Source organism: Chiloscyllium plagiosum, unplaced genomic scaffold, assembly GCF_037043375.1.
Source record: "Chiloscyllium plagiosum isolate Xiang-an unplaced genomic scaffold, Cpla_swu_hap1 HiC_scaffold_9, whole genome shotgun sequence".
In the NCBI taxonomy this organism is placed as follows: domain Eukaryota; kingdom Metazoa; phylum Chordata; class Chondrichthyes; order Orectolobiformes; family Hemiscylliidae; genus Chiloscyllium; species Chiloscyllium plagiosum.
Genome location: NW_028270147.1, coordinates 62,884,669 through 62,909,576, shown reverse-complemented (window position 1 = coordinate 62,909,576; position 24,908 = coordinate 62,884,669). Strand labels below are relative to the sequence as shown.

Genomic DNA, 24,908 nt, shown 5'->3' with positions numbered 1-24,908 from the left:
CACCGATCAAAATAGACTTTGAGATAATGATTTTGCTATCCCATTCATATATGCTCATAAGCAACTTCTTCAAATTTTAAAATTACTGTGGAGTTTGCTTTACTAGTTAGTCCATTAATCCACCGGATCAAAGTTGTGGTGTTGATTTTTACATTGAATGAGAGCTAATTGCACTGTTGATCAAACAGGTGTCAGAAAGGTATGGACCAATGTAAACCGGCCAAATTGTCCACATGTGTAACAGCAAGATGAGGATTTTGCTGTAGCAGCAGTGGCCATGCTGTACAGTCCCAGATTGTTGTCACAGATATTCCTCCACCTTCTTAATCTTTCTCCGTGGCCATCTGGAAGAAGACATCTGAGTTCGCTTGCTTCAAATGTTGATTGAAAAGAGCCAAAACTTGGGAGAAACAAATGAGGCGCTCGACTCCCAGCTTCCTACATTTCCATTAATTTGAAATTCTTTTTAGCTCTCCTAAACCATTACTGTACTTAGCTATGTTCCAAGTGCTAATGCAATGTCACAAAATTGATGCAAAGAGAATACGATTTAATCAAGGGATTGTGGTGGCTACATTTTCATTGTTCTAATCATCGTAGGAACTCTGGTGATCAGTTTAGTGAGTATCACACTCCCCTTTGGTAAGCACCAGTAAAGCCCAGTACTCCTGTACCTAAATAGGTTTTGCAGTCCTTTTATTTGGAGCATTATGGTGGTTGAATTAGAATTAGCCTAATCAATGCAGGGAAGTCAAGATGATCATTTTGATGGATTACACTCCACATCAGAAAGCTCCAGCAGAGTTCCACAAAAAGAACATGCCTCTCACAAACAACTTGTCCATTTGTAATGGACGTTTGATTTTTCAGGTATAAGGATGTCTGCCTCGTAAGGATTCCATAGATTTTCTTTAAAATCACACCGTTCAGACATTTTTTTTGGATTAGATTATATTCTCTACAGTGTGGAAACAGGCCCTTCAGCCCAATAAGTCCACACCGACCCTCCGAAGAGTAACCCACCCAGACCCATTTCCCTTTGACTATTGCACCTAATTAGCATGGCCAATTCACCTAACCTGCACATCTTTGGACTGTGGGAGGAAAATCACATAGACAGAGGGAAAATGTGCAAACTCCACACAGATAGTCACCCAAGGCTGAAATCGAACCAAGGACCCCAGGGCTGTGAGGCAGCAGTGCTAACCACTAAGCCACCGTACTTCCCCACAGATATCTGGAAAAGTATCCAAAGTTGTTTTAATCAACCTGTTCAAATGAGCTGGAATACACCTTTGGAACAACTCAGGCCTCTTAGTCCTGAGATAGGGACACCTTCACTGCACAGATATTTTCTAATCAATCTCTTCAGGGATGTTATGATACACACTTGGAGGAGATGTGACTTTAACTCATGCCTCCTGGCTCAAAGGTAGGGACAGTGCCCTATTGATTAGGTGTAAGTACCTTCTACACAGCCTAATCAGAGATATCATCGTGCACCTCTGAAGCAGGTGAGACTTGATCCAGGGCACTCCTGGTTCAGAGGTAGGGACGCTATCACTGCACCACAAGTGCCCCAGTTATTGATTGTACGTTGTCTTAAATGAGGCTTGTTGCTAGAAACCAACATAAAACAAAGGGAAATAATTAAAAAGATAACACTGAGATTATCAATCAATTAGTAGTTTATCCAGCAGATCACTCTGAAATGTAAGTACTTGAGTGATGCAAGATTTGCAATGGATTAATTAGTTATCAGCTTCATTGGTTCAACTGATTGCATATAACTGTGATTGTGTGGATTTGATGAAATTATCATCTTGATTACTTTAAAACAAAGCTTCTAAATGGCATTCTGGCAGTTCCAGTCTGCAGTTGGACAGCTTTATGGGTTTTTTTTCAACTTTCTTGCCTCCTTTCATGAAGTCAATAGCCCCTGCTGGTGTATAGTTTCACCAGTGTTTCAGAGGGCAGGCTAGTGGCTATTTATCATATTCTGCACTTAACCTGCCCTTGATGGTAAGCACTTTGACTGAGGGGCCCAACAGGGCACACAGCCTGTACACTGCCAAATCCATACACATGTATTTTCTGAGGAGCTATCTGGAATACAAATGCTGGCTGATTTCATTTCCCTTCTCTTGAGTACCATGGCCGTATTGTACAGTTTCTATTCCCCCGCCTGAGTTAAATTAAGTTTAGGAGCTCATGTTTTCCAGTTCTATATGACTCAGTACCACACTGAGCTGTCGACCATGAAGAAAGTTGGTGAACTTCCTATTTAGCATATGCAGCAGTCCTTTGATATGGATGATCAGTTCTTAAATAAGCAGTTGGCTGCACGCTGTGCTGCCTCCAATTAGTGGCCCACAAGGGAAGGAGTTATTTGTTTTAATAAACAGCCACCCTAAGTGCTACATTCATTCCCAATGTCCTCTGCTGCCCTCCCCACATCATTTACTCGGAGCTGGAGCTGGTACATTTGTGAACAGCTTGCGCATGGTGGATCACAAGTTTCCAGGTGTGACAGTACCTCACTTGCCTCGTCTCTGAGGCGACACTGGGCCGTATCTGACAACAGGCTTTACAACTGTCGGGCCTGTGTTGTAATTGACAAGGAATGCTTGATGCTGACATGGGATGCTGGAGTTGAGAAGATGTCCTATTTCCCAGGCACTGTCATCCCTCACCTTGGTAAGCCCAAAATTAAAAAAAAGACCTTTTCACAGAAAGTGATGAAAATGGTGATGCAGTTTTCAGGAGAAAGCCTAAGTTTAAAAATCAAACGGCAACAGACTTTGCCTGACACAATTTGTCTTTAAAAAAATCACTGGCAGCATATCAGAGTACTATTAAGAGTTCAGACAATAGTGCAATTAGTTTGAAATGCAAACAAGATGGGGGAAGTATGCATTCCCAGGTACAGGGGGAGCCACTGTTTGTGTGTGGGCTTGCCGTCTATGCCCAGTTCTGTCTTGCTTGAGATGAAAATCATTCTCACTGTGTGGTCACTCACTCACATGCAAGTAGTTGAGTGTCAGATTAATATTGCTGTGGCATTTTTCCAACGTGAAATAGTCAGCAAGCAATCTTCTATAAGATGAATCTGATCCTAATGGTTAAGTATTATGTTTCAACAATAGTACATGGTTTTAAGTCTCTGTATGGTGAGATTTTGAATCAACTCTTGCTTTATTTTGGCTGCAACCAAATCAATTAATCTCTGCCAATATAAATTATCCTGGCATCCTTCATTTTTACATTTTTATATATGTCTACCTTGATGTGAAATTCAAGTATCCATAATGATTCTCTAATTGTGAAACTTTACAGGATGTTTGGAAAAATGCCTTTGTACACTGAGGACTGCAATAGTCATGTGATGTCTGTGTCATCATATGTAAACACAAGTCTCAGAGCAGAAGGCATTTTCCCACCACAAGGAACCTGGTCTCCCAAGTGTGCAGCTGGGATTGATTTGATTTTGACAGCTGTAGGAAAATCAATACTTTTTTTAAAACACAACGATTAATTAAAACCTTGATTTCCAAATTTGTATAGGACATCTGTATGAGTCATTATGGCTTTGAATTTTTTAGTATATGATCTGGTAAACATGAAGAGAAATTGAAGGTGAACTGGTAATAGTCCACATCTCAATGGCAGAATGATTAAGATTGCTATTGAGTTGAATGAGAAACTTGAAAAGGTGAGAGTAATAGCTCTATACGCAATGCTGGGACAAGAGTTCCTCAAGTTGTGTTCTTCATAGTCTTCACTTAAGAGCAGAAAAGCCAAACAGGAGAAAGTTTGGATGCTTTGAAAGTTCACTCTGAACCTTCTGATAATGTTATTTATGAATGTTAAGCATTAACATCAAGCTCAGGAGATAGAATCTTGATTAGTGACAGCAATGAGATGTCGCAAATATTGATTAGTGACAGCAGTGAGATGTCTAGCTGATTCCTGTAAGTTTGGGCAACTAAACGTTCACCTCATCAGAAGTAAGATTGTCTGAGGGATGAGAGATCCTGTTGTGAGAGCATGTGTGCCAAGGGAAGATAAACTAATTCTCAAGGGAACTATTGACATGTACAGAAGCTTTAAGGTGTTAAATCATTAACTGGACAGTATTAATGCAAGAACTGACACACATTTGCACTATGAGAGGCAATCAAGACTTCCAAGCATAAGCCAATGAAGATGATGGAAGCACAATTTACAGAAGGCACAGCAGAAAGACCAAGGCCAAAGTCTTGGATGTAAAACCTGTTGAGGATATAACGGGGTTGGCACAGTAGCCAGGGACCCAGGTTTGATTCCACCCTCAGGCGACATTTACCCTGTTTCCTCCGGATGCTCCGGTTTCCTTCCACAGTCCAAGAACGTGCAAGTTAGGTGGATTGGCAATGCTAAATTACTCTGTAGTGGCCAGGGAGGCATGAGTTAGGTGTGTTAGCCATGGGAAATGTAGGGTGATAGTGTAGGGGAATGGGCCTGGTTGGGAGGCTCTTCCGAGACTGCATGTGGAGTTGTTTGGCTAGATGACCTAATTTCACACTGTAGGGATTCTATTTTTAAAAAACCACCAAGGAAATGGAAGCATTTTAAAGGGTGGGGAAGTAGGGTTGTGGAAGCATTGCTGTAATTGCAAGGTGCTCAACAACTTTGTCCACAAATGTTTTCCTCAGAAAAATTAAAACAAACCCATAAAAACGATTGTTGGAAAGATGCTAAACAATGATTCTGATGACTCATTCCACACCCTAGAATGGTTGCTTGTTAAATAAATGGGTTGTTACTGTTGATATGATGAATGCAGAAGGATAGCATCAAGTTAATATCAAGTGTTAGATAGATACTGGTGCTACTTGCAACATCATAAACTCATAGACTTGAGTAAAGTTGCTCAAGTTTAAAATAACTCCAGAGAGGCCAGTATCGTGTCACTAAGTCACCCTTTATTTACACAGGAAGAGTACTTGTCATTGATCCAGCTCTGTCAGAGCCAGCTCTCCGAGTGAGCAGGATGTCTGACTCTCCTGTTTCCCTTTTTTTTCTCATTCCCCCACACTACCGCCTAACTGCAGTAGTGCTTATTTTTTCCCCAGCACCCATGGTGTGTGTGTGCAGGTGTGAGACACAGTGAGAGACACAAGGTACATGAATCTTTATTCAGTTTCCACCACCAGGAAGATAGGAAAACACCTGGGTGGCCAGTGACAAACAGTGCCCTTCACATCAAAGGGCAATGTTGTGTGATCAAAACAGTGAAGGGGAGGACAGGGACTAAATCAAAATAGAATTGGAGGGGGAAATAATGCACTCCACTCCCTGCTGCGCCCACCTCTCCCTGAACAACTCCAGGGTGTTGGTGGACACCGCGTGCTCCTTCTCCAAGGACACCCGGGCTCTAACGTAGACTCTCCTGTCTTTTTTTTTCTTTTTTTTCAGCGGTGGAGGTGGGCCTCCAGCAGTAGCAGTGGTGGAGGTTGTGGGGAGGGGCCCGAGGCGAGTCCCAGGCAGCGATGGTGGAGGCAGGCCTCAGGCAACAGCAGTGTTTGAGGCAGGCTTCAGGCAAGTGCTAGGCAGGCCCTTAGTCACAACAGTTGGGGCAGACCTGTTGTGGAGGGTCCCCAAGGCAAGTCCCATGCAGCCCCAAAATTTAGTCCCAGGCAGCAGCAGTGGAGGTGGGCTTCTAACAGCAGCAGCATTGGTGGAGGTCCTGGGAGTGGCCCCAAAGCGAGTCCCAGGCAGCAGCAGTGAGGCAGGCCCCAAGCAGTAGCAGCTGAGGCAGGTCCTGGCGGGGTCCCAGAGACCAGCGGTGGGAGTGGGCCCTAGGTCAGCAGCAACACTCCCTTGGCCTGAGTGAGGCCCAGGCTGCAGCTCCAAAAGCAGGCCCAGGACTCACAACTCCCACCTCCTTCTGCCTCTGCCTCATCCTTCTTCTTCTTCCTCCTCCTCCTCTTCCTTCCTTCCTCTCAGATTGTGGGGCAGCTGGTCCAAAGACAGTCCTCTCAGACACCTTCAAGGAGGAGAGTCCTTGAACATGCACACACTGATCCAGCTCCCTCAAGAGCCAGCTCTCAGAGTGAACAGGGTGTCTGGCACTCCATTTCTTTTTCTTTTTAGGATATCTGACACCCCTGTTTATCTTTTTTTCTTTAAATTTAACTCCCACACTACCGCCTAACTGTGGTCGTGCTTATTTTTTCCCCAGCACCCATGGTGTGTGTGTGCAGGTGTGAGACACAGAGAGACACAAAGTGCACAAATCTTTCTTCAATTTCCACCACCAGGAATATAGGAAAACACCCGAGTGGCCAGTGACAAACATTGCCCTTCACATCAAAGGGCAATGCTGTGTGATCAAAACAGTGAAGGGGAGGGGAGGGTAGGGACTAAATCAAAATAGAATTGGAGGGGGAAATAATGTACTCCACTCCCTGGGCGCCCACCTCTCCCTGAACAACTCCAGGGTGTTGGTGGAGACCACTTGCTCCTACTCCAAGGACACCCGGGCTCTAACGTAGACTCGCCTGTTTTTTTTTTTCTTTTTCAAAGGGCAGTGCTGTGTTAGATCCCCTGTTTCTTTTTTTTTCTCTTCTTTTTTTTTTTCTTTTTAACCCCCACACTACCACCTAAGTGCGGTAGTGCTTATTTTATCCCCAGAACCCATGGTGTGTGTGTGCAGGTGTGAGACACAGTGAAAGACAAAGTGCACGAATCTTTATTCAATTTCCACCACCAGGAAGATAGGAAAACACCCGGGTGGCCAGTGACAAGCACTGCCGTTCACATCAAAGGACAGTGCTGTGTGATCAAAACAGTGAAGGGGAGGGTAGGGACTAAATCAAAATAGAATTGGAGGGAGAAATGATGCACTCCACTCCCTGCGGCGCCCACCTCTCCCTGAACAACTCCAGGGTGTTGGTGGAGACCACTTGCTCCTACTCCAAGGACACCCGGGCTCTAACATAGACTCGCCTGTCTTATCTGTCAGTCAGGCTTCTTGATTGGACCAGATTAACAACCCCAATCAGGGAACCCGTATTCCATGAGGTCCACCCGGCTGACCTCAATACAAAGATGGTGACCCAAAGAGAAAGCTGTTGAAGTTAAAGTTGGGGTTCTTTAATGGAACAGTGCTCAACCATGAGGACAAACTAAGCTGAGAGCCCAAAACAATGGAAAGCAAAGAAATCAGCAGTTCAGAGCAAAATCCCTCACCTTGGCTGAAATAGGACAAAATCTTAAACTGGTCACCCTTCACAGACCATTGGTAGCTAAACAGAATCTGACAGACAAAAAGCAGATTAAACAACTTATACAACATGATGTAAATCTTCATATATCTCAGGCAGTTGCAATGAAAAGATGACCTGAAAGTTTGGCCATCAAGGACACTCTGATTGCTGGAAGAGAGTATTAGACATGTTGAGATAGTCTTACAGCATGAGAACAGACCCTGTTGTCCCACTAGTCCATGCTGACTATGTTTCCAAACTGAACTAATTCTACTTGCCTGTGTTTGGCCCATTTCCCTCCAACCTTCCCTCTTCATGTACTTACTCAAATGTCTGTTAAATGTTGTAACTGTACCTGAATCCACCACTTCCTCTGGCAGCTCATTTCACACATGAATCACTTTTGAGATGACGTGGTGGCTGAAGGTAGTATCTTGGATAAAGGGATTAGGGTCATTATCCCTAAAAGAAAAAATAATGCTAAAGTGCATTGATGCAAGCCTTTGAAGAATTTTGTCTCATCTAAAGAAAGCAAGAGAATTGCTCCACTGACTAAACCTGAGCGGTGAGATCAATGACCCCTTCAGTGATTGCAGTGTGTGTCATTAATATTAAACTACGGGCGGCACGGTGGCATAGTGGTTAACACTGCTGCCTCACAGCACCAGAGACCTGGGTTCAATTCCCACCTCAGGCAACTGTCTGTGTGGAGTTTGCACACTCTCCCCATGTCTGCGTGGGTTTCCTCCAGGTGCTCTAATTTCCTCCCACAGTCCAAAAATGTGCAGGTCAGGTGAATTGGCCCCGCTAAATTGCCCGTAGTGTTAGGTGTAGAGGAATGGGTCTGGGTGGGTTGCTCTTTGGAGGATCGGTGTGGTGGACTTGTTGGGCTGAAGGGCCTGTTTCCACACTGTAAGTAATCTAATCTAAAGAAAGCAAGAGAATTGCTCCATTGACTAAACCTGAGCAGTGAGATCAATGACCCCTTCAGTGATTGCAGTGTGTGTCATTAATATTAAATTAAGCAAGCAAAAAGAACCATCATGGATTATCATATCCCAAAAAGGCTGTAGATGAAGCTTGGAGCAGACCTCTTCACTCCCATGAGATTGATCTCCTTGTCACAGTTCACTACACTCAGACTCCTGGGATATTTACAAGCTGACATCCTCAACCACCAGTGAGACAGTAGAGTGACCAACAGCACATTCATTTGATGTGACTTTGCTGACATTGTGATAAATGACAATAGTCCTTGGTTTGTGAGTTAAGAGTTCAGGTGCCTTGCTGATTGAGCAATTCAGAATGACCCGTCACCTGTGCATTGCTCCTGTCAGATGCAGAGCTTAGGTCATGTTGCAAATTATCAAAGGGATCACAAAAAAAAATCAACCACATCCAGCACTGATGCATACAAGGTTATCCTGGAATGGAGAAACACATGTTCTGAAGGCAAGGCAAGTTATCTATTCTAGTGACTACTGTCAAGTCACAGCCAGACTACTCTTCGAATAGATTAAAAACTACTGAGGTCAGAAATCAGAACAGAAATGAATGACAAGATCAAAGTGAAAAAACAAACATCAACAAAAGCCAAATTTTACACTAATAGAGCTGTCAAAGCATTGCCAGATCTGTGAGTTGGAGATTGGATGAGTGCAGATATTTTGTGCACTCACGTGCATGTAGAGAAACTGTCACCTTGATCAGAAGCAGTGAAAGTTAGCAATTGTGCAATTGTAGTTATCTCCCTGGAACTGGATAAGCTCCTCCTTCACTGTACAGTTGGAGAGGTGGATCTGAATTCTGCAAAGATGATGGCTGCCACTGATAGCAAGCTTTGAGGCACAAAGGGCATTTCATGAGGTGGGATGGTGGCATATCTGAACCACATGACCTCCCTGCCTCTGTATGAAATATTTGTGGGTGAGAAGCCCCTAATTGATTTTCTAGCCCAACAGTCGGTTGAAGCCGCAATTAGCTAATTAACAACTACTTAATTAACGGCCTCATCCTTCAGCTGCCGGGATTAACCCAGCTCAGACAGCCCTGTTGCCCTGCTAAAAAAATGCAGTCACCTTGCTATCTTTGTATTTTGGTATGTTCAAAAGCCCTCAGTGTCTGATTGAAGTATGAGACATCAGGGTGAGGGAGCCTACTGACACCCAAATCCTATTCCCCTTCCATTATGATGCCCACTGTGAAACCCACCACCCCCTCCCACCCTCCAACATACTTCACCGGTGGCCTGGATTGCCCTTCAACCTAGACAGACAATGTAAAATAAAGCATACAATTCTAAACGGGGTGCAGGAGTAGAGAGACCTGGGTGTATATTTGCACAGATTATTGAAGGTGGCAGGACAGATTGAGAGAGCAGTTAATTTTAATAGATTCGAACAAAATACAACAAAAATGTTGATCTATGTTCCAGCAATTTTCATAATAAATGTAAAAATAGCTGTTTTACCACTACATTGTCACTGAGTGCTCCCATTAGTCTTTTCGCAAATATCCTGGTCTAGAAATGAATATAGTTGCTGAAAGAATGATGATCACCAGACTCCAGCCTTGTGCTCCAAGTGTATTATAGGATTGTAATTAACGAGCAGATATCAAAAACTTAATGCATGACTTTTTAACTAGGCCTTCTGTTGATTTATTACAATTAATGCTTCTGAAACAATGACGCCGTGATTCTGGGATTTGGGATAACATTTGGATGCTTCAGCAATCCAGACATCTCCTGCACACCTCTCAATCCACCTTCTTAACATCAGAAGCACAACCAAATGGTCATTCTGTTAATGTCATCATTGCTCAGTATTTAGGTTGAATCATCTTTTCCCTTTTGATTTCCATTGCACTTCACATTCCAATTCCCAATCCACAGAATCACAGAATTATTTTAGTATGCCTAAGCTATTATATGTCATAGACATATCAGCTATGCCCTTCACTACACTAAATTTATCAGCTGTCTCTATTATGTTTCTAATAATATCTGTCTAAATTTCAAAATCAAATTGAATATCTCTATTAGAAAGGATCCATCTGCTTTCCTAACTAGCGATAACAACGCAAATTTATTTCTCACAATTTTTGTGAATCCTCTTTCTCACGTGATTAATTCTTCAAAAGGAAATGATGATTATTTTAACCCATCTTTATTTTTCAACTCTAATCTTATTGATATTGACAAGAATTACTGTCCATAACTTCAGTATTTACAAACATTAAATATCAAGTGATTTTCCTGTCAAACCTATGTTTTTCTTTGCCAACTATACTCCTACAAGATATAGTAATTGATGTATCATTGTTCTCAAGATGCTTGCCTTGAAATGTATCCTGTAAATGTACACTTCTCTTCAATCATTTTCACTCTTTTTTTGGAAATTTGCTCTTGTTCAACACATCCTTAACCTTTGCCTAATTTCTCTGCTGCACTTAAAAAGCACTTTCTAATGTTCTATGGAATATATAATTTGAAAGTTCAGCCCTAATGACTATCACATGTATGGTTTTAAGGCATAGCCATTTCATTGATGAATTTGCAGACCATGTTATGCATGTTATGCAAACTCTTGCATAGTTTGGATTATTCATCATTTGCTTAAATTCCCAGAGTATATATAATTTTTCATACGATCTCACATCAAAGCTCTGCATTTATTAGTTGTCTAGTGTTGCCTCAGATCACTCTCTATGTATTGTTGACAGAATTTTTTTCTCATCGCCTTGGGCCTTCCTCAATGCTCAGTACTCCTTCCATTATTCCTTCATCATTCTGTCTTCACTCACTGCTTAACCTATCCACTCTTTTTCATATAATTAAACAAAATATTCATCAATTTATTTTTCGTTCTCAGTCCTCAGCCCTCAGTCCTCAAGACATCCAGATATTTGAAAGCGCAGTGCCTGAGTCTTGATCTCCTCTGAGGAGAAAGTGAGGTCTGCAGATGCTGGAGATCAGAGCTGGAAATGTGTTGCTGGAAAAGCGCAGCAGGTCAGGCAGCATCCAGGGAACAGGAGAATCGACGTTTCGGGCACAAGCCCTTCTTCAGGAATCCTGAAGAAGGGCTTGTGCCCGAAACGTCGATTCTCCTGTTCCCTGGATGCTGCCTGACCTGCTGCGCTTTTCCAGCAACACATTTCCAGCTCTTGATCTCCTCTGTCCCTGAAGTGGGAAGACTTTTAAATGATTCAAAAAGTATTTGTGTTGCTTGCTCATCTAACCAGCAGCTGTCACCTCTTACCCTTTGTGGGTCCACATTTCATCGTAGCACCATTATTGAATTCACTCTCTTGTGGTGTCAAACAGAATTCCTGTCTCCTCCATTGCTCAAGTTACCTGCAAGAAGTATGTGAGTTCACCTTCCTTTCAAAAGAAAGACATTTTGTTTTTCCAAAGCACCTTGTAATACTTTGTAAAGTTAAAGTCTGTCTCAAGACTACTTCCATTTTTGAGGTATTAGCACCTCACAAACATGGGCAAGATGTAAATGTAACGAAAACATTGTCATCTGATAGACAACCCTTCTCTCACCCACAGCCGTGTTTCTCTCCAACACAAATCTTTTGTTTATATAATCCTGGTCCACGGTCCCCAATCTTTATTGCTTTGTTTCTCCTAATTTGTATTGATGCTGTCCTAAACCACTTTCTGCTTTACTGTATATCTTCATTCTGTAAAAATTGAGACTCATTCTTTCTAGAACCTGAAAATTATATAAGTCATTAACTTCCAGCAATTTTCAGGTTTTTGAAATCCAAACTTGACATTGCTATTATAAAAGATAATGAATGGTTCTGATATGGTCAATGTTACAGACTGCATTGTGCTCCATTCAATCTAATGATTTCATTCAGTTTTGGATTGAGAATGAGGAGTCCAACTCTAGATTCTAATTGGCTACGCTAAGTCCTTTCTGGCTCCTGATCGTTTTAGTAATTCTGTTCAACATGGTTAATATGGCAAGAAGGATTTGTGGCAGCATTCCCCCTGACCTCCAGCTGCCAAATGGTTGCATACAGTCGAAAAATAAATTGCTCTCACTTAGCAGATACAGAATATTTATGAAGGATTTATAAGGACAGTACTAAATGGACATTTGGCTGGGAAACAATCATTTCAAAGCTCTAGGAATAAAGGGCTCTGTAGCATGGGGTAAACAAAAATTTAGATTAGTGGTGTAAAAGATCAGACTGGGAAGGATAAAGATATAAGGAGCACCTACTATTCACAGGGAAAATACTCAACAAGCCGTACAAGGACACAGTTTTCTAGTAATCTATTAGACAAGAATACAACATTGTTATAATACAAGTTTAAAAGCTTAAAAAGACAGTAAAACAAGAGAGTTAAAGCAGCTTTGAAATGCTACAAATTGAAACCATTCTATAGTATTAAGAATAAATAACCACACGAAGAAGAAAATGGCAAGTGAAATAATACTGCTTCAAAGACTTAATGCCAGAGTAAGTCAAACAGAATGCAGGATTAACTATTTGGAGAAAACTGTTCTTAAAATAAAGAACTGCTTCAAAATTAAATACTTGGTCTCAAGCTGAACAAGTAAATACACTGTTAGATTAGTAGAACCTACAGTATAAATTAGCAAAATCTAAAAGAATACATAGATACTTTTGAAGAAGTTCCACAAGCTTCTGACAATTACTTTAACCTTAGAACAAATAAAATTCTTAAAAGGTCAAAATTTAACAGAACACTTCAGCATGCAGGGGAATATGTATATAATTTCATTAATGACTTCTCTAAGTTTGGGAAAAACTGTGATTGTGGAAATTTGAAATCAAATTCATAAGTGTCATAACTGTTGCTGCCATTATTGATGAATCTTTATCGGATTTATTACAGAACAAAGATGATTTGACTTTGGAGAAAGTTGTTCACTTTGTACTGAAACAGAAATTAGGAAGACTTGCAGACAAATCTTGAAGGTGAGGGATAATATTACTACAGGAGAGCAACAGAACCTATTCACTTTATAATGTACTAATGCTATACACACAATGTGACAAGCTAATAAAGGAGTTGGACAAATAGCATTTATAATGAGTCAGTGTCACCACTATGGAACCAGAAAATTTGAAGGCACAGCAATGCTGAAATATTACTAACAAATTGCACATTATAGGAGACTTCTAGAAGGGGTGCAGAAGCACCACTGTTTCAGAGTAGCAGTAAGCCAAATACTTAATTGCATAAAAATGTTAATGCAAAAGAGCCACCATTGCTGGGACTAGTTTGGGAGCAACTTTTCAGTTCTTCACCTTTCAAAAAAGATTGTCAATATCAGTGACAAAGATGATGCTAAATAAGCAGCATCCTCTAGCACCATGATTGAGGTTGTGAAAATATTTCATTCACCAGGAAGGCATTTACAGAAGAGGAATGTTGATGTGCAAACAGCTCAAATGATTGAGGTGAAGAGCTTACATACTTCAACATGGGGTGTGTACCAGCAGATTGAGAATGGTGACTTGGCTGAAGAAAATCAAGATGAGCTGCATATGACTTTGTGATAGCTACACCAATGTGCTCAGGTTCACTACATGGTCTAACAGGAGAAATTCCCTGACCCGAAAATCCAAGATAATACAAAGAAAAAAGAGAGCAACCATCATCCCTGGTGGACTTTCATGAGATTAATGGTCCTGCAGATCATGTTTGGGGCATGAGTTAGCTGGGGAGTGTTTCTCTGCAAAGGGAATTCTGCAGATTAAGCACGCTGCAGATATGTAAATAGACAAATTACCAGGTTTAACAACATCCAAAAGATAAATGATCCTCCAATCGACAAAGAATCCCAGAAAATCAGAATATTCCTAGTTTACAGCACGTGCATTCCGGAAGAGTAGAGAAACCCCCACGTGTCTGAATTTGTGACATCAGATTTTAACGATGATAGGGTTGTAGTAAATGTTGAAGTAGTTATATACCTGAATGTAAGAATGTTCACTAGGGAGAGAAAAGCTTAGTGAGATTTAGGATTATGTGACCGTTTCAAAAGGGTTAATGTTTAAGACTTGTTTTAAGATGTAATTTGACAATTAATTCAGTCTGGAATGGAGATCCAGGAGTCCAGCTCTAGATGGGGATTGAATGCGTCATCTTTACCCCTAGTTAGTATTAGCAATTATGTCTAACTAGCCAATGTAAATTGTGCCTATTCCTATCATGCAATAAACTGCATCATGAGGTTAAGACCAGTGCCTGTACTTGTTAAGACTCTGAGTGTTTTATTCTCGACTATTGCTAACCAAATAGGCTTCTAGATACAATACAAAATAGATAATTGGTGGCAGCACTCCACTCCAACCACAAACTGTATATGGTTCATTCCTCAGGCATGTGACAAATCACTTCTTTCTGAATTCTTTGTTTTCTTTCCTGATCTTTTGAACTCTGTGGTTCTGTATTCTACATTCTCACCTTACACCAGTTTCCCAGTTTAACGATGAGTAAATAAAATTGTTCATGCTGAGTGAGCTGATTTTAGGCAGGCTCACTGAGGTCATTTAGTATAAAAGTTGTAATTGACTAACTTTTACCTTTGGTTGGAACTGAGCTTCAGATATTCCTAATCTGTATGACAAGGTGGACCTCTTTTATCACTGAACACCCAGAGATCTAAATAGCCACTTAGCTAGGTTCCACTGTATCATGTAGTTGAGAGAACAGAGGACTGGAGAAAGTGAGGTCTGCAGATGCTGGAGATCAAAGTTGAAACTTTATTGCTGGAACAGCACAGCAGGTCAGGCAGCATCCAGGGAACAGGAGATTCGACGTTTCGGGCACAGGCCCTTCTTCAGGAATGAGAAAGAAGGGCCTGTGCCCGAAACGTCGAATCTCCTGTTCCCTGGATGCTGCCTGACCTGCTGTGCTGTTCCAGCAATAAAGTCAGAACAGAGGACTGACCCTGTTCAGACATCTTTGAACAAGTCAATGAAGAGACAGCAAGATTATGCTGATTGGAGCTGCGTCATGTCTCCCCCCGCCTCTTCTGAGGAGGCCAGATACAGATCCACATCGGGCCGCTGTTGCACAACAGCTGGGTCTCTACTTTTAGTGGTTCCTACATCTAAAGACTGCCTCAGCAGGAATACAATGTTCCCTCATTGAAGACAGGCATTTGGAGGCTGAGATTGAATCCTGCAATGAGCACAATATGATGCTCAAGTCATTCCATCTTAAAATGCATTTCTCTCACTGTCTCATACCCGAAGCTCCTGGAAATGATATAAGAGATAAGGGTAGAATTTAATGCCCTCCTGTGAGGTGAGAATGGGGTTGGGGGGGACATTTACTTGGATGAAAGGCTGCTGTTTTAGGTGTGGACTGAACTACTTTGTCATTGCTATTCCGATTATATCCAAGAGAGGAAGACTAATCGGACAGTCTTCTTGCTGTGATGCCAATTGAGGTGCTTAAGTTGACACTAGAACCCACTTTAAGGGCCCAGTCTATTGCTGTTGGTGATTGCGGAACCCAAGCATCAAACTCTTACTGGATTTGTTTAAGGCTCATGAAGCAGTGGTAATCCTTTCTGCAAAGGTAATCATTGCCTGATCAAGGATCCTGCCATCAGAAAGGGGATGGGTGGGTTTGGGGAGGGATGTGCTGACAACCACCATTTCCTCCAAACTCCTGCCCTCTCCCCAGCCAGCAACCACATTCCCTGCTATGCCCTCATTCACCTTTGGCCTGGGGTCCTCAGCAATCCTGGACTTCTAGTTTGGCACATTGCCAGCTGTTGCTACCCTTTCAGGTGGCAATGGAGAGCTATCAGCTACTGACCAATGACTATCATGGGGCAGAATTTTATGCCCCATGCTCCTTGATTCTGGGAAAGACCTGCTGCTGGCCACGTAAGTTCCTGATTGGCACCTATTCTGGCCGGCCCTTCCCCCTCCAAAGAAAGCTTTCACTAGCTCTTCGGCCTCGTGAAGGCTGTCACTGCCTGGATTCATTTCTCACCAAATGACGAGATGCTGCCAGGAATTCAACCGACTGAATCTTGGCAAAAAGCATGAGAGCGAGGGATTGAACTGACTGTGGCCAGAGAAGGGAGGAATAAAACATCACCTGAACATTACGTTTAAAAAAAGGCATCATATTCCAACATTAGATACGTTTGGTATATGTATTATTGGTCTTGATCTTAAATTCATGGACTTTGCCTGTCAAGTTTGAGGGGTTATGTCCTTCTTACGGTAACTGCACCCTCAATAATTCCCAAAATGCTGAAATAAGATTCATCTGTACAATTTTTGGCAACTCTTTTTTTCACTCTGTTCCTACGGGCCTGATTCATGCTGGAATATAGTTCCATAGGCACCAACAGCTCTCTAGTACCTCATTCAAACCTCATGGCAAGAGTCAACAGAAAGTGTGGAACAGCCTATTTAGCTATTAAGGCATAAACCTGACCCTTTTCCTCCCATGACAAAATAGCATGCATTTTAGGGGGAGTAATTAAATAATAAAGCGTATTCTTGACAGCTTTTTTGTTTTCCCCCACTTGTCAAAATGCACAGAGGGTGATGGTAGCATCTCACAGTGACTTCAGCTGGAATGAGCTCACTCAGCAGACAATGAGTGATTCTGGATCAATGGTGCTGGAAGAGCACAGCAGTTCAGGCAGCATCGAGGAGCTTCAGCAAAATCGACGTATCGGGCAAAAGCCCTTCATCAGGAATAAAGGCAGAGAGCCTGAAGCGTGGAGAGATAAGCTAGGGGAGGGTGGGGGTGGGGAGAGAGTAGCATAGAGTACAATGGGTGAGTGGGGGAGGGGATGAAGGTGATAGGTCAGGGAGGAGAGGGTGGAGTGGATAGGTGGAAAAGGAGCTAGGCAGGTCGGACAAGTCCGGACAAGTCAAGGGGACTGGAAATTTGAAACTAGGATGAGGTGGGGGAAGGGGAAATGCGGAAGCTGTTGAAGTCCACGTTGATGCCCTGGGGTTGAAGTGTTCCGAGGCAGAAGATGAGGCGTTCTTCCTCCAAGCGTCTGGTGGTGAGAGAGCGGCGGTGAAGGAGGCCCAGGGCCTCCATGTCCTCGGCAGAGTGGGAGGGGGAGTTGAAATATTGGGCCACGGGGCGGTTTGGTTGATTGGTGCAGGTGTCTCGGAGATGTTCCCTAAAGCGCTCTGCTAGGAGGCGCCCAGTCTCCCCAATGTAGAGGAGACCGCATCGGGAGCAACGGATACAATAAATGATATTAGTGGATGTGCAGGTAAAATTTTGATGGATATGGAAGGTTCCTTTAGGGCCTTGGATAGAGGTGAGGGAGGAGGTGTGGGCACAGGTTTTACAGTTCCTGCGGTGGCAGGGGAAAGTGCCAGGATGTGAGGGTGGGTCGTAGGGGGGCGTGGACCTGACCAGGTAGTCACGGAGGGAACGGTCTTTGCGGAAGGCGGAAAGGGGTGGGAAGGGAAATATATCCCTGGTAGTGGGGTCTTTTTGGAGGTGGCGGAAATGTCGGCGGATGATTTGGTTTATGCGGAGGTTTGTAGGGTGGAAGGTGAGCACCGGGGCGTTCTGTCCTTGTTACGGTTGGATGGTTGGGGTCTGAGGGCGGAGGTGCGGGATGTGGACGAGATGCGTTGGAGGGCATCTTTAACCACGTGGGAAGGGAAATTGCGGTCTCTAAAGAAGGAGGCCATCTGGTGTGTTCTGTGGTGGAACTGGTCCTCCTGGGAGCAGATACGGAGGAGGCGGAGGAATTGGGAATACGGGATGGCATTTTTGCAAGAGGTAGGGTGGGAAGAGGTGTAATGCAGATGGCTGTGGGAGTCGGTGGGTTTGTAAAAAATGTCAGTGTCAAGTCGGTCGTCACTAATGGAGATGGAGAGGTCCAGGAAGGGGAGGGAGGTGTCAGAGATGGTCCAGGTAAATGTAAGGTCAGGGTGGAATGTGTTGGTGAAGTTGATGAATTGCTCAACCTCCTCGCGGGAGCACGAGGTGGCGCCAATGCAGTCATCAATGTAGCGGAGGAAGAGGTGGGGAGTGGTGCCAGTGTAATTACGGAAGATCAACTGTTCTACGTAGCCAACAAAGAGACAGGCATAGCTGGGGCCCACACCTCTTCCCACCCTATCTCTTGCAAAAATGCCATCCTGTATTCCCAATTCCTCCGCCTCCGCCGTATCTGCTCCCAGGAGGACCAGTTCCACCACAGAACACACCAGATGGCCTCCTTCTTTAGAGACCGCAATTTCCCTTCCCACGTGGTTAAAGATGCCCTCCAACGCATCTCGTTCACATCCCGCACCTCCGCCCTCAGACCCCACCCCTCCAACCGTTACGAGGACAGAACGCCCCGGTGCTCACCTTCCACCCTACAAACCTCCGCATAAACCAAATCATCCGCCGACATTTCCGCCACCTCCAAAAAGACCCCACCACCAGGGATATATTTCCCTCCCCACCCCTTTCCGCCTTCCGCAAAGACCGTTCCCTCCGTGACTACCTGGTCAGGTCCACGCCCCCCCCTACGACCCACCCTCACATCCTGGCACTTTCCCCTGCCACCGCAGGAACTGTAAACCTGTGCCCACACCTCCTCCCTCACCTCTATCCAAGGCCCTAAAGGAGCCTTCCATATCCATCAAAATTTTACCTGCACATCCACTAATATCATTTATTGTATCCGTTGCTCCCGATGCGGTCTCCTCTACATTGGGGAGACTGGGCGCCTCCTAGCAGAGCGCTTTAGGGAACATCTCCGAGACACCTGCACCAATCAACCAAACCGCCCCGTGGCCCAATATTTCAACTCCCCCTCCCACTCTGCCGAGGACATGGAGGCCCTGGGCCTCCTTCACCGCCGCTCTCTCACCACCAGACGCTTGGAGGAAGAACGCCTCATCTTCCGCCTCGGAACACTTCAACCCCAGGGCATCAACGTGGACTTCAACAGCTTCCGCATTTCCCCTTCCCCCACCTCATCCTAGTTTCAAATTTCCAGTCCCCTTGACTTGTCCGGACTTGTCCGACCTGCCTAGCTCCTTTTCCACCTATCCACTCCACCCTCTCCTCCCTGACCTATCACCTTCATCTCCTCCCCCACTCACCCATTGTACTCTATGCTACTCTCTCCCCACCCCCACTCTCCCCTAGCTTATCTCTCCACGCTTCAGGCTCTCTGCCTTTATTCCTGATGAAGGGCTTTTGCCCGAAACGTCGATTTAGCTGAAGCTCCTCGATGCTGCCTGAACTGCTGTGCTCTTCCAGCACCATTGATGCAGAATCTGGTTTCCAGCATCTGCAGTCATTGTTTTTACCTAGACAATGAGTGATGTCTAAGGTCCTTCCTGGACTGTAGGTCTCATCTTTACACCACTTACATACAGGGCTGACGATTAGCTCTCTACCACTTTATTTTGTCAGATAGATTAGAGAGGAGAAAAGTTTTTATGAATTAAAGGTATTAAAAGAAAATTTTAATTTCAGTAGTTGAAAAAAAAAATTTAGAAAATCTGGTGAATAGAACACAGAAGGAATATGGTCTCTTTAATTGTTTCTTTTTTGAAACATGGTAAATGAAACCCAGACTTGCCTGGTACTTAACATAAGTGGCTTTTTAAGAAAGAGGGAAAGAAAATGCGGAAATCTGGCATGTCTGGAGTTAGTTGTTTTTTTTCCATTGGGTTCAGTTTATCTTGGCTGAGAACCGAGCGTGTATCTTACATTTGCTGTACAGTTTGATCATCTCGCTACAAGACCAGCCTGTCAAACAAAAGCAAGCAGATTTACAACCTCCTGTCGTGTCGCAAGCTTCCCTGAAACTCCAAAGTTATGGCTCCTCTTTTCTCGTTTGATTGTCACCCAGTCTTGGTGCAAAGAGACAAAAATAAAATCCACTAGGAGTCATGCAGAGGTCAATTTTTTTTTATTACTCAGTGTATAATATAGTGTATGTCAGTTTAAAACAACCTTGCCCTTGAGGATTTGCTCTTAATACAGACCATCTGTGCGTTTATAATGAAACTTTATTTCCTGCCATTGCCATGCAATGCATGGGTTCGTGTTTCAAATCTATTGCAGCTTTAGAAGTATTTTAATGGTGTTTATTAAGTAGTAGAGTCTGCAGTGTATTCTAAAACAAGATCCTGAGTTATGAGGTGCTGTAAGAAGCACAGAATGTGTTTTTCATTTTTTTGAAAAAAAATCATATATTACAGATTAGTTTTATGCAGGCTATTTTGGAAAAACCTGCACAAAGTCAGAAGAGAGGTTGACATCTATGCTTTCTTTTCTCTTTTTCCTGATGGCACAGTTTTCTTTTCTCTATTTGCTGAATAAAACGTCAGCTTCATAAGGGTAAAATTTCCAACTGCACACTCCCAGCACAGTGCCTCAATCTACCAAGAATGCAGATCAAGAAAGTGTGTGCGTACTCCCAATTTTTCTCCTGTCCACTTAAACAATTGGAAAATTGTGTGCTATTAGTGTCCTTGTTCAGAGGTGTACCTCTGACAGATGAGGGTATGTGCAGTAAGAAAATATAACCTCCAACATTTTCAAGAGAAATCAAGTTTTTGTTTTAATTAGCATCGTAATTCCATTAACTGGTGCCATGAATGAAATGAAGATTTTTTTTTCCCCAAAATGCTTACTGGCTGTTTTTTGATCTTGTGTTTAAAATTTAGCATGGTCATTGCAGTCACCTAAGTTGGCTAGGTATGTTAAAAGCAATTTTGGAAGTTAAATTGCTTCATACAGACCAGCGTGGTCCTGGGAGACTTCAGCCTTGGCTGAGCCTGATGATCCTAATGGGACTAGTTGGAATTTTTTTAGCGACTCTGAAACTGAATCAAGTTTTCTCTCTCCAGATCCTGTCTGCAGATTTGATCATCGGCATCAAATAGGATTAGGCTCTAATGTTATGTAATATTTTGATGCGGCAAACAGTTTGGACTTACAGTGGGCCACTTGAGGGTAAAGTATCTTGGGACATGAGTGCAACAATTAGTGCAATGTAAATAGGAAAGAAGGAAATAAATTAGGGTAAATTGGGGATATACTTGTTGCAGACTTTCATATGACTATTTTAGGTCAAACATTTCGTATGCTGTATTTGTGATATGAAACAAACCACTCATTATATAATTAACCAAATTATCTTATTAAACTCATATTATCAATGAGTCGATTCATATATATTTTGTTTTACTTTATTGATCCCACAGCTTATAATCTGTTTTCTTTCATCCAGCAGTGTAAAGCTAAGGAGCTGCCTCTATCTGCTGTACGGTTTATGGAAGAATTAGGAGAGTGCGCCTTTGGAAAAATCTACAAAGGTCATCTTTACCTTCCAGGAATGGATCATGCCCAACTCGTTGCTATAAAGACACTGAAGGACTTCAGTAACCCCCAGCTTTGGGCTGAGTTCCAGCAGGAGGCATCCCTGATGTCAGAGCTGCACCATCCCAATGTTGTCTGCCTCCTTGGGGTGGTGACACAGGAGCAACCAGTGTGCATGCTCTTTGAATACATGAACCATGGTGACCTTCATGAATTTCTCATCATGCGATCACCCCATTCTGATGTTGGCTGCAGCAGTGATGAAGATGGAACTGTCAAATCTAGCCTGGACCACGCAGATTTTTTGCACATCTCCATACAGATAGCAGCTGGAATGGAATACCTATCTAGCCATTATTTTGTTCACAAAGACCTCGCAGCACGTAACATCATTATTGGAGAACAACTGCGAGTGAAGATATCCGATCTTGGCCTTTCAAGAGAGATATATGCAGCTGATTATTACAGAGTGCAAAATAAATCCCTCCTCCCAATTCGCTGGATGCCCCCTGAAGCTATACTGTTTGGAAAGTTTTCCAGTGATTCTGATATTTGGTCTTTTGGTGTGGTTCTATGGGAGATTTTTAGTTTTGGACTGCAGCCATATTACGGATTTTCTAATCAAGAGGTAATAGAAATGATACGGAAGAGGCAGTTACTCCCATGCCCAGAAGATTGTCCTCCTAGGATGTATGATTTAATGACGGAAACTTGGCATGAAATCCCAGCCAGAAGACCACGATTTAAGGATATTCATACCAGGCTGAGGTCCTGGGAAGGGCTATCAAGTCATACCAGTTCTACAACACCATCAGGAGGGAATGCCACAACCCAGACGACATCTCTGAGTGCAAGCCCAGTTAGTAATCTCAGTAACCCAAGGTATCCTATACACATATATCAAGCGCAAGGTCTACCCCAGACCCAAATTGGAGGCCTAATTGGTCCATCGATAGCACAGCATCAGAGATTCATCCAAGTTAACAGTTATCCTGTACCACCAGGGTTTGCTGCCTACACAGCGACCCATTACCAACAAGGGCCTCCAAGAATGATTCCACATGGTCCACCACCAAAGAGCCGATCGCCTAGCAGCGGGAGTGGATCAACAAGCACTGGTCATGTGACAAGCTTGCCTTCCTCAGGATCAAATCATGATGCAAACACTCCATTGCTATCTCATCATCTATCCATGTCAAGCCATCCCAGTGGAACCAGTGTGCCAATCTTTGCACATATGTCCCATAAAACAATGCAGATAGACCCAATACAGACAACATTACTGGGGGACAGTGATGGCCAACTGGGAAATGAATCTGTTATCAGGGCAGAATTGTAATATATATATATATATATATATATATATTCTTAGAACATGTTTCTACAGTTTTTATAATTGTGTATAATCTGATTTTAGAAAGAAAATAGGGAACAAAAAGAAGATTTATCTACATGACAACACATAAGTGAAGCTTTAGATGTCAGCCACCTACGATCATCTTCCTGACCAAACTGTGAATGAATATTTTTCTGCACCAGTGCAGCAAATACCTTTTTCCCCCTATTTCCTCCCTTCTTATCCTGAAGGATTTTTTTTTCTTAGTTGTGTGGTACAAAACACTGTCTGTTTTAAGTGACCATTCATCATGTGTAAACCTGCCCTCTGTGTCAGTGAACTGTTTGACAATGGAGGAGCTCATTACTGTGATCTACGTGCTCAAATGATGTCCACACACTTACTCGCTTTTCAGCAAATAACACTGAGTAGTCATTAGCAGCAATGATTTTGATTAATATTCTTTTCCTCTCTTGCATACTCTAGAATCAGTTGTTGTGTTCCAACTGTTGGCTGAGATCAGGATAGGGAAGGAAATTCAGGTCTGTAAGTCTCAGTTCTGTATTGAGAACAGTACCTTTTCCTGTTAAACCTTTCAGAGAGCTGTGGCAATTTTGTTTTGAATTAATGATTTTTTTTAAGTGTTTGTTGTTCCATGAAAATAATTAACTTCACCACACAAGTGATTAATATGTGAGAGTTTGATGAAAAAGTCACCTACCCAGTAACAAGTGTGATATTTCAGAGGAAAGCTTAATTTTATAACAAAGTACAAAAGCAAATTACATTCTGTGGACTTTGTTTAAAGTGAACGTGACTCCTTTTGTAAACAGATCTCTGAAATTTGCAGTTCTGTAAGCTTTCTCCCAAAAAAACTGAATTGGACTTCCATGAAATTCACAAGTACTGGTAAAATACGAATGGTGACATTGGTAAAAGAATATAACTGTAACATATATCTGGTTTAAGCCACATTTTAAATTAGAATTTTAAATTTATATAAATAGTAAGTAAATTTCACTTATATTTGTTGCTATGCAACTATTTAATATAAATTGGTTCAAAATGCAAGCTTTGAGATGACAATCAACTTTTTTCTTCGGGGAGATTTGAGTTTGGTAGTTCAGTTTGATGAATGAATTGAGGGAAGTGGGAGAGGTTGTAAGGACTAACCTTCTTTGAGATGTTACTGAAATTGATACTGAAGGAAGGGTATGTCAGAGAATATTATAGCTTGTCATAAAACACATTGAGGAAACTCTTTTCCTTAATTTCATGTATCTAAGCATCTGGGCTACAAAGATGATCCAGGTGAACTTCAACTTGCTCCATTACGAAGAACTGGACATTTGTTTTTGTGCTTGAGTAAGTGAGCTGCATTGTCCTGCAGTCACTAAGGATGTATAATTCTTTTAGAATGAAAACATAACAAAACTAGCAATACCAACTCTCAGTGTGATTTGTCCTTCTGGGAGATGTTTTCATTTTCAAAACCACTTCCTACAAATAACTTGTGATGAGGTGTGCTTTAATCTTGTTTTATTTTTGAATATTTGTTGTATGTATATTTTACTAGGACACAGCCTTGTTGATTTGTTTGTAACCAGAAGACAAGCATCAATGGAATGGCTAGTATTCAGTGTGGTTATATTGTAACAGGACTTATTTCTCCACAAATGTTTTTGCACAAAATGTTTTTAATTGTTTTGTATGAAGAACTTCAAATACATCCCTGCATTGTATCCATGGTGTATTTTACTGCTGCATTCACATGAGTGGCGTGATAGATTGGCACAATTAATACTTTGATTCTAGTATTTAGTACACAATTAGTCATTTTCATTGTAAATTGTGACCAGATTACTACTATGTTTATAATGGGAACTTCTTTGTAGCTTCAGGAACAAATGAACTACTTTTTGTGCTGCTGAATTATGGTTACTTGGGAAGCTGTGGGTCAACCCTAATTTAAACTGGAACCTACATGGTG

General features: G+C 42.5%; 1 protein-coding gene across 3 annotated transcripts in view; it reads left to right on the top strand.

Annotated features, from left to right (window-relative positions):
* ror1 (receptor tyrosine kinase-like orphan receptor 1) overlaps positions 1 to 24,660 on the top strand; it is a 306,261-nt gene extending 281,601 nt beyond the window's left edge. For 2 of the 3 annotated variants that reach the window (XM_043699446.2, XM_087990688.1), the window contains one exon: positions 21,494 to 24,660. In XM_043699446.2, coding sequence (XP_043555381.1) covers positions 21,494 to 22,921 — 1,428 coding nt within the window. In that variant the 3' untranslated portion in view covers positions 22,922 to 24,660. The remainder of the gene's footprint in view (positions 1 to 21,493) is intronic. The other variant, XM_043699447.2, reaches the window with a different exon arrangement.
* Positions 24,661 to 24,908: the final 248 nt, after the last annotated feature.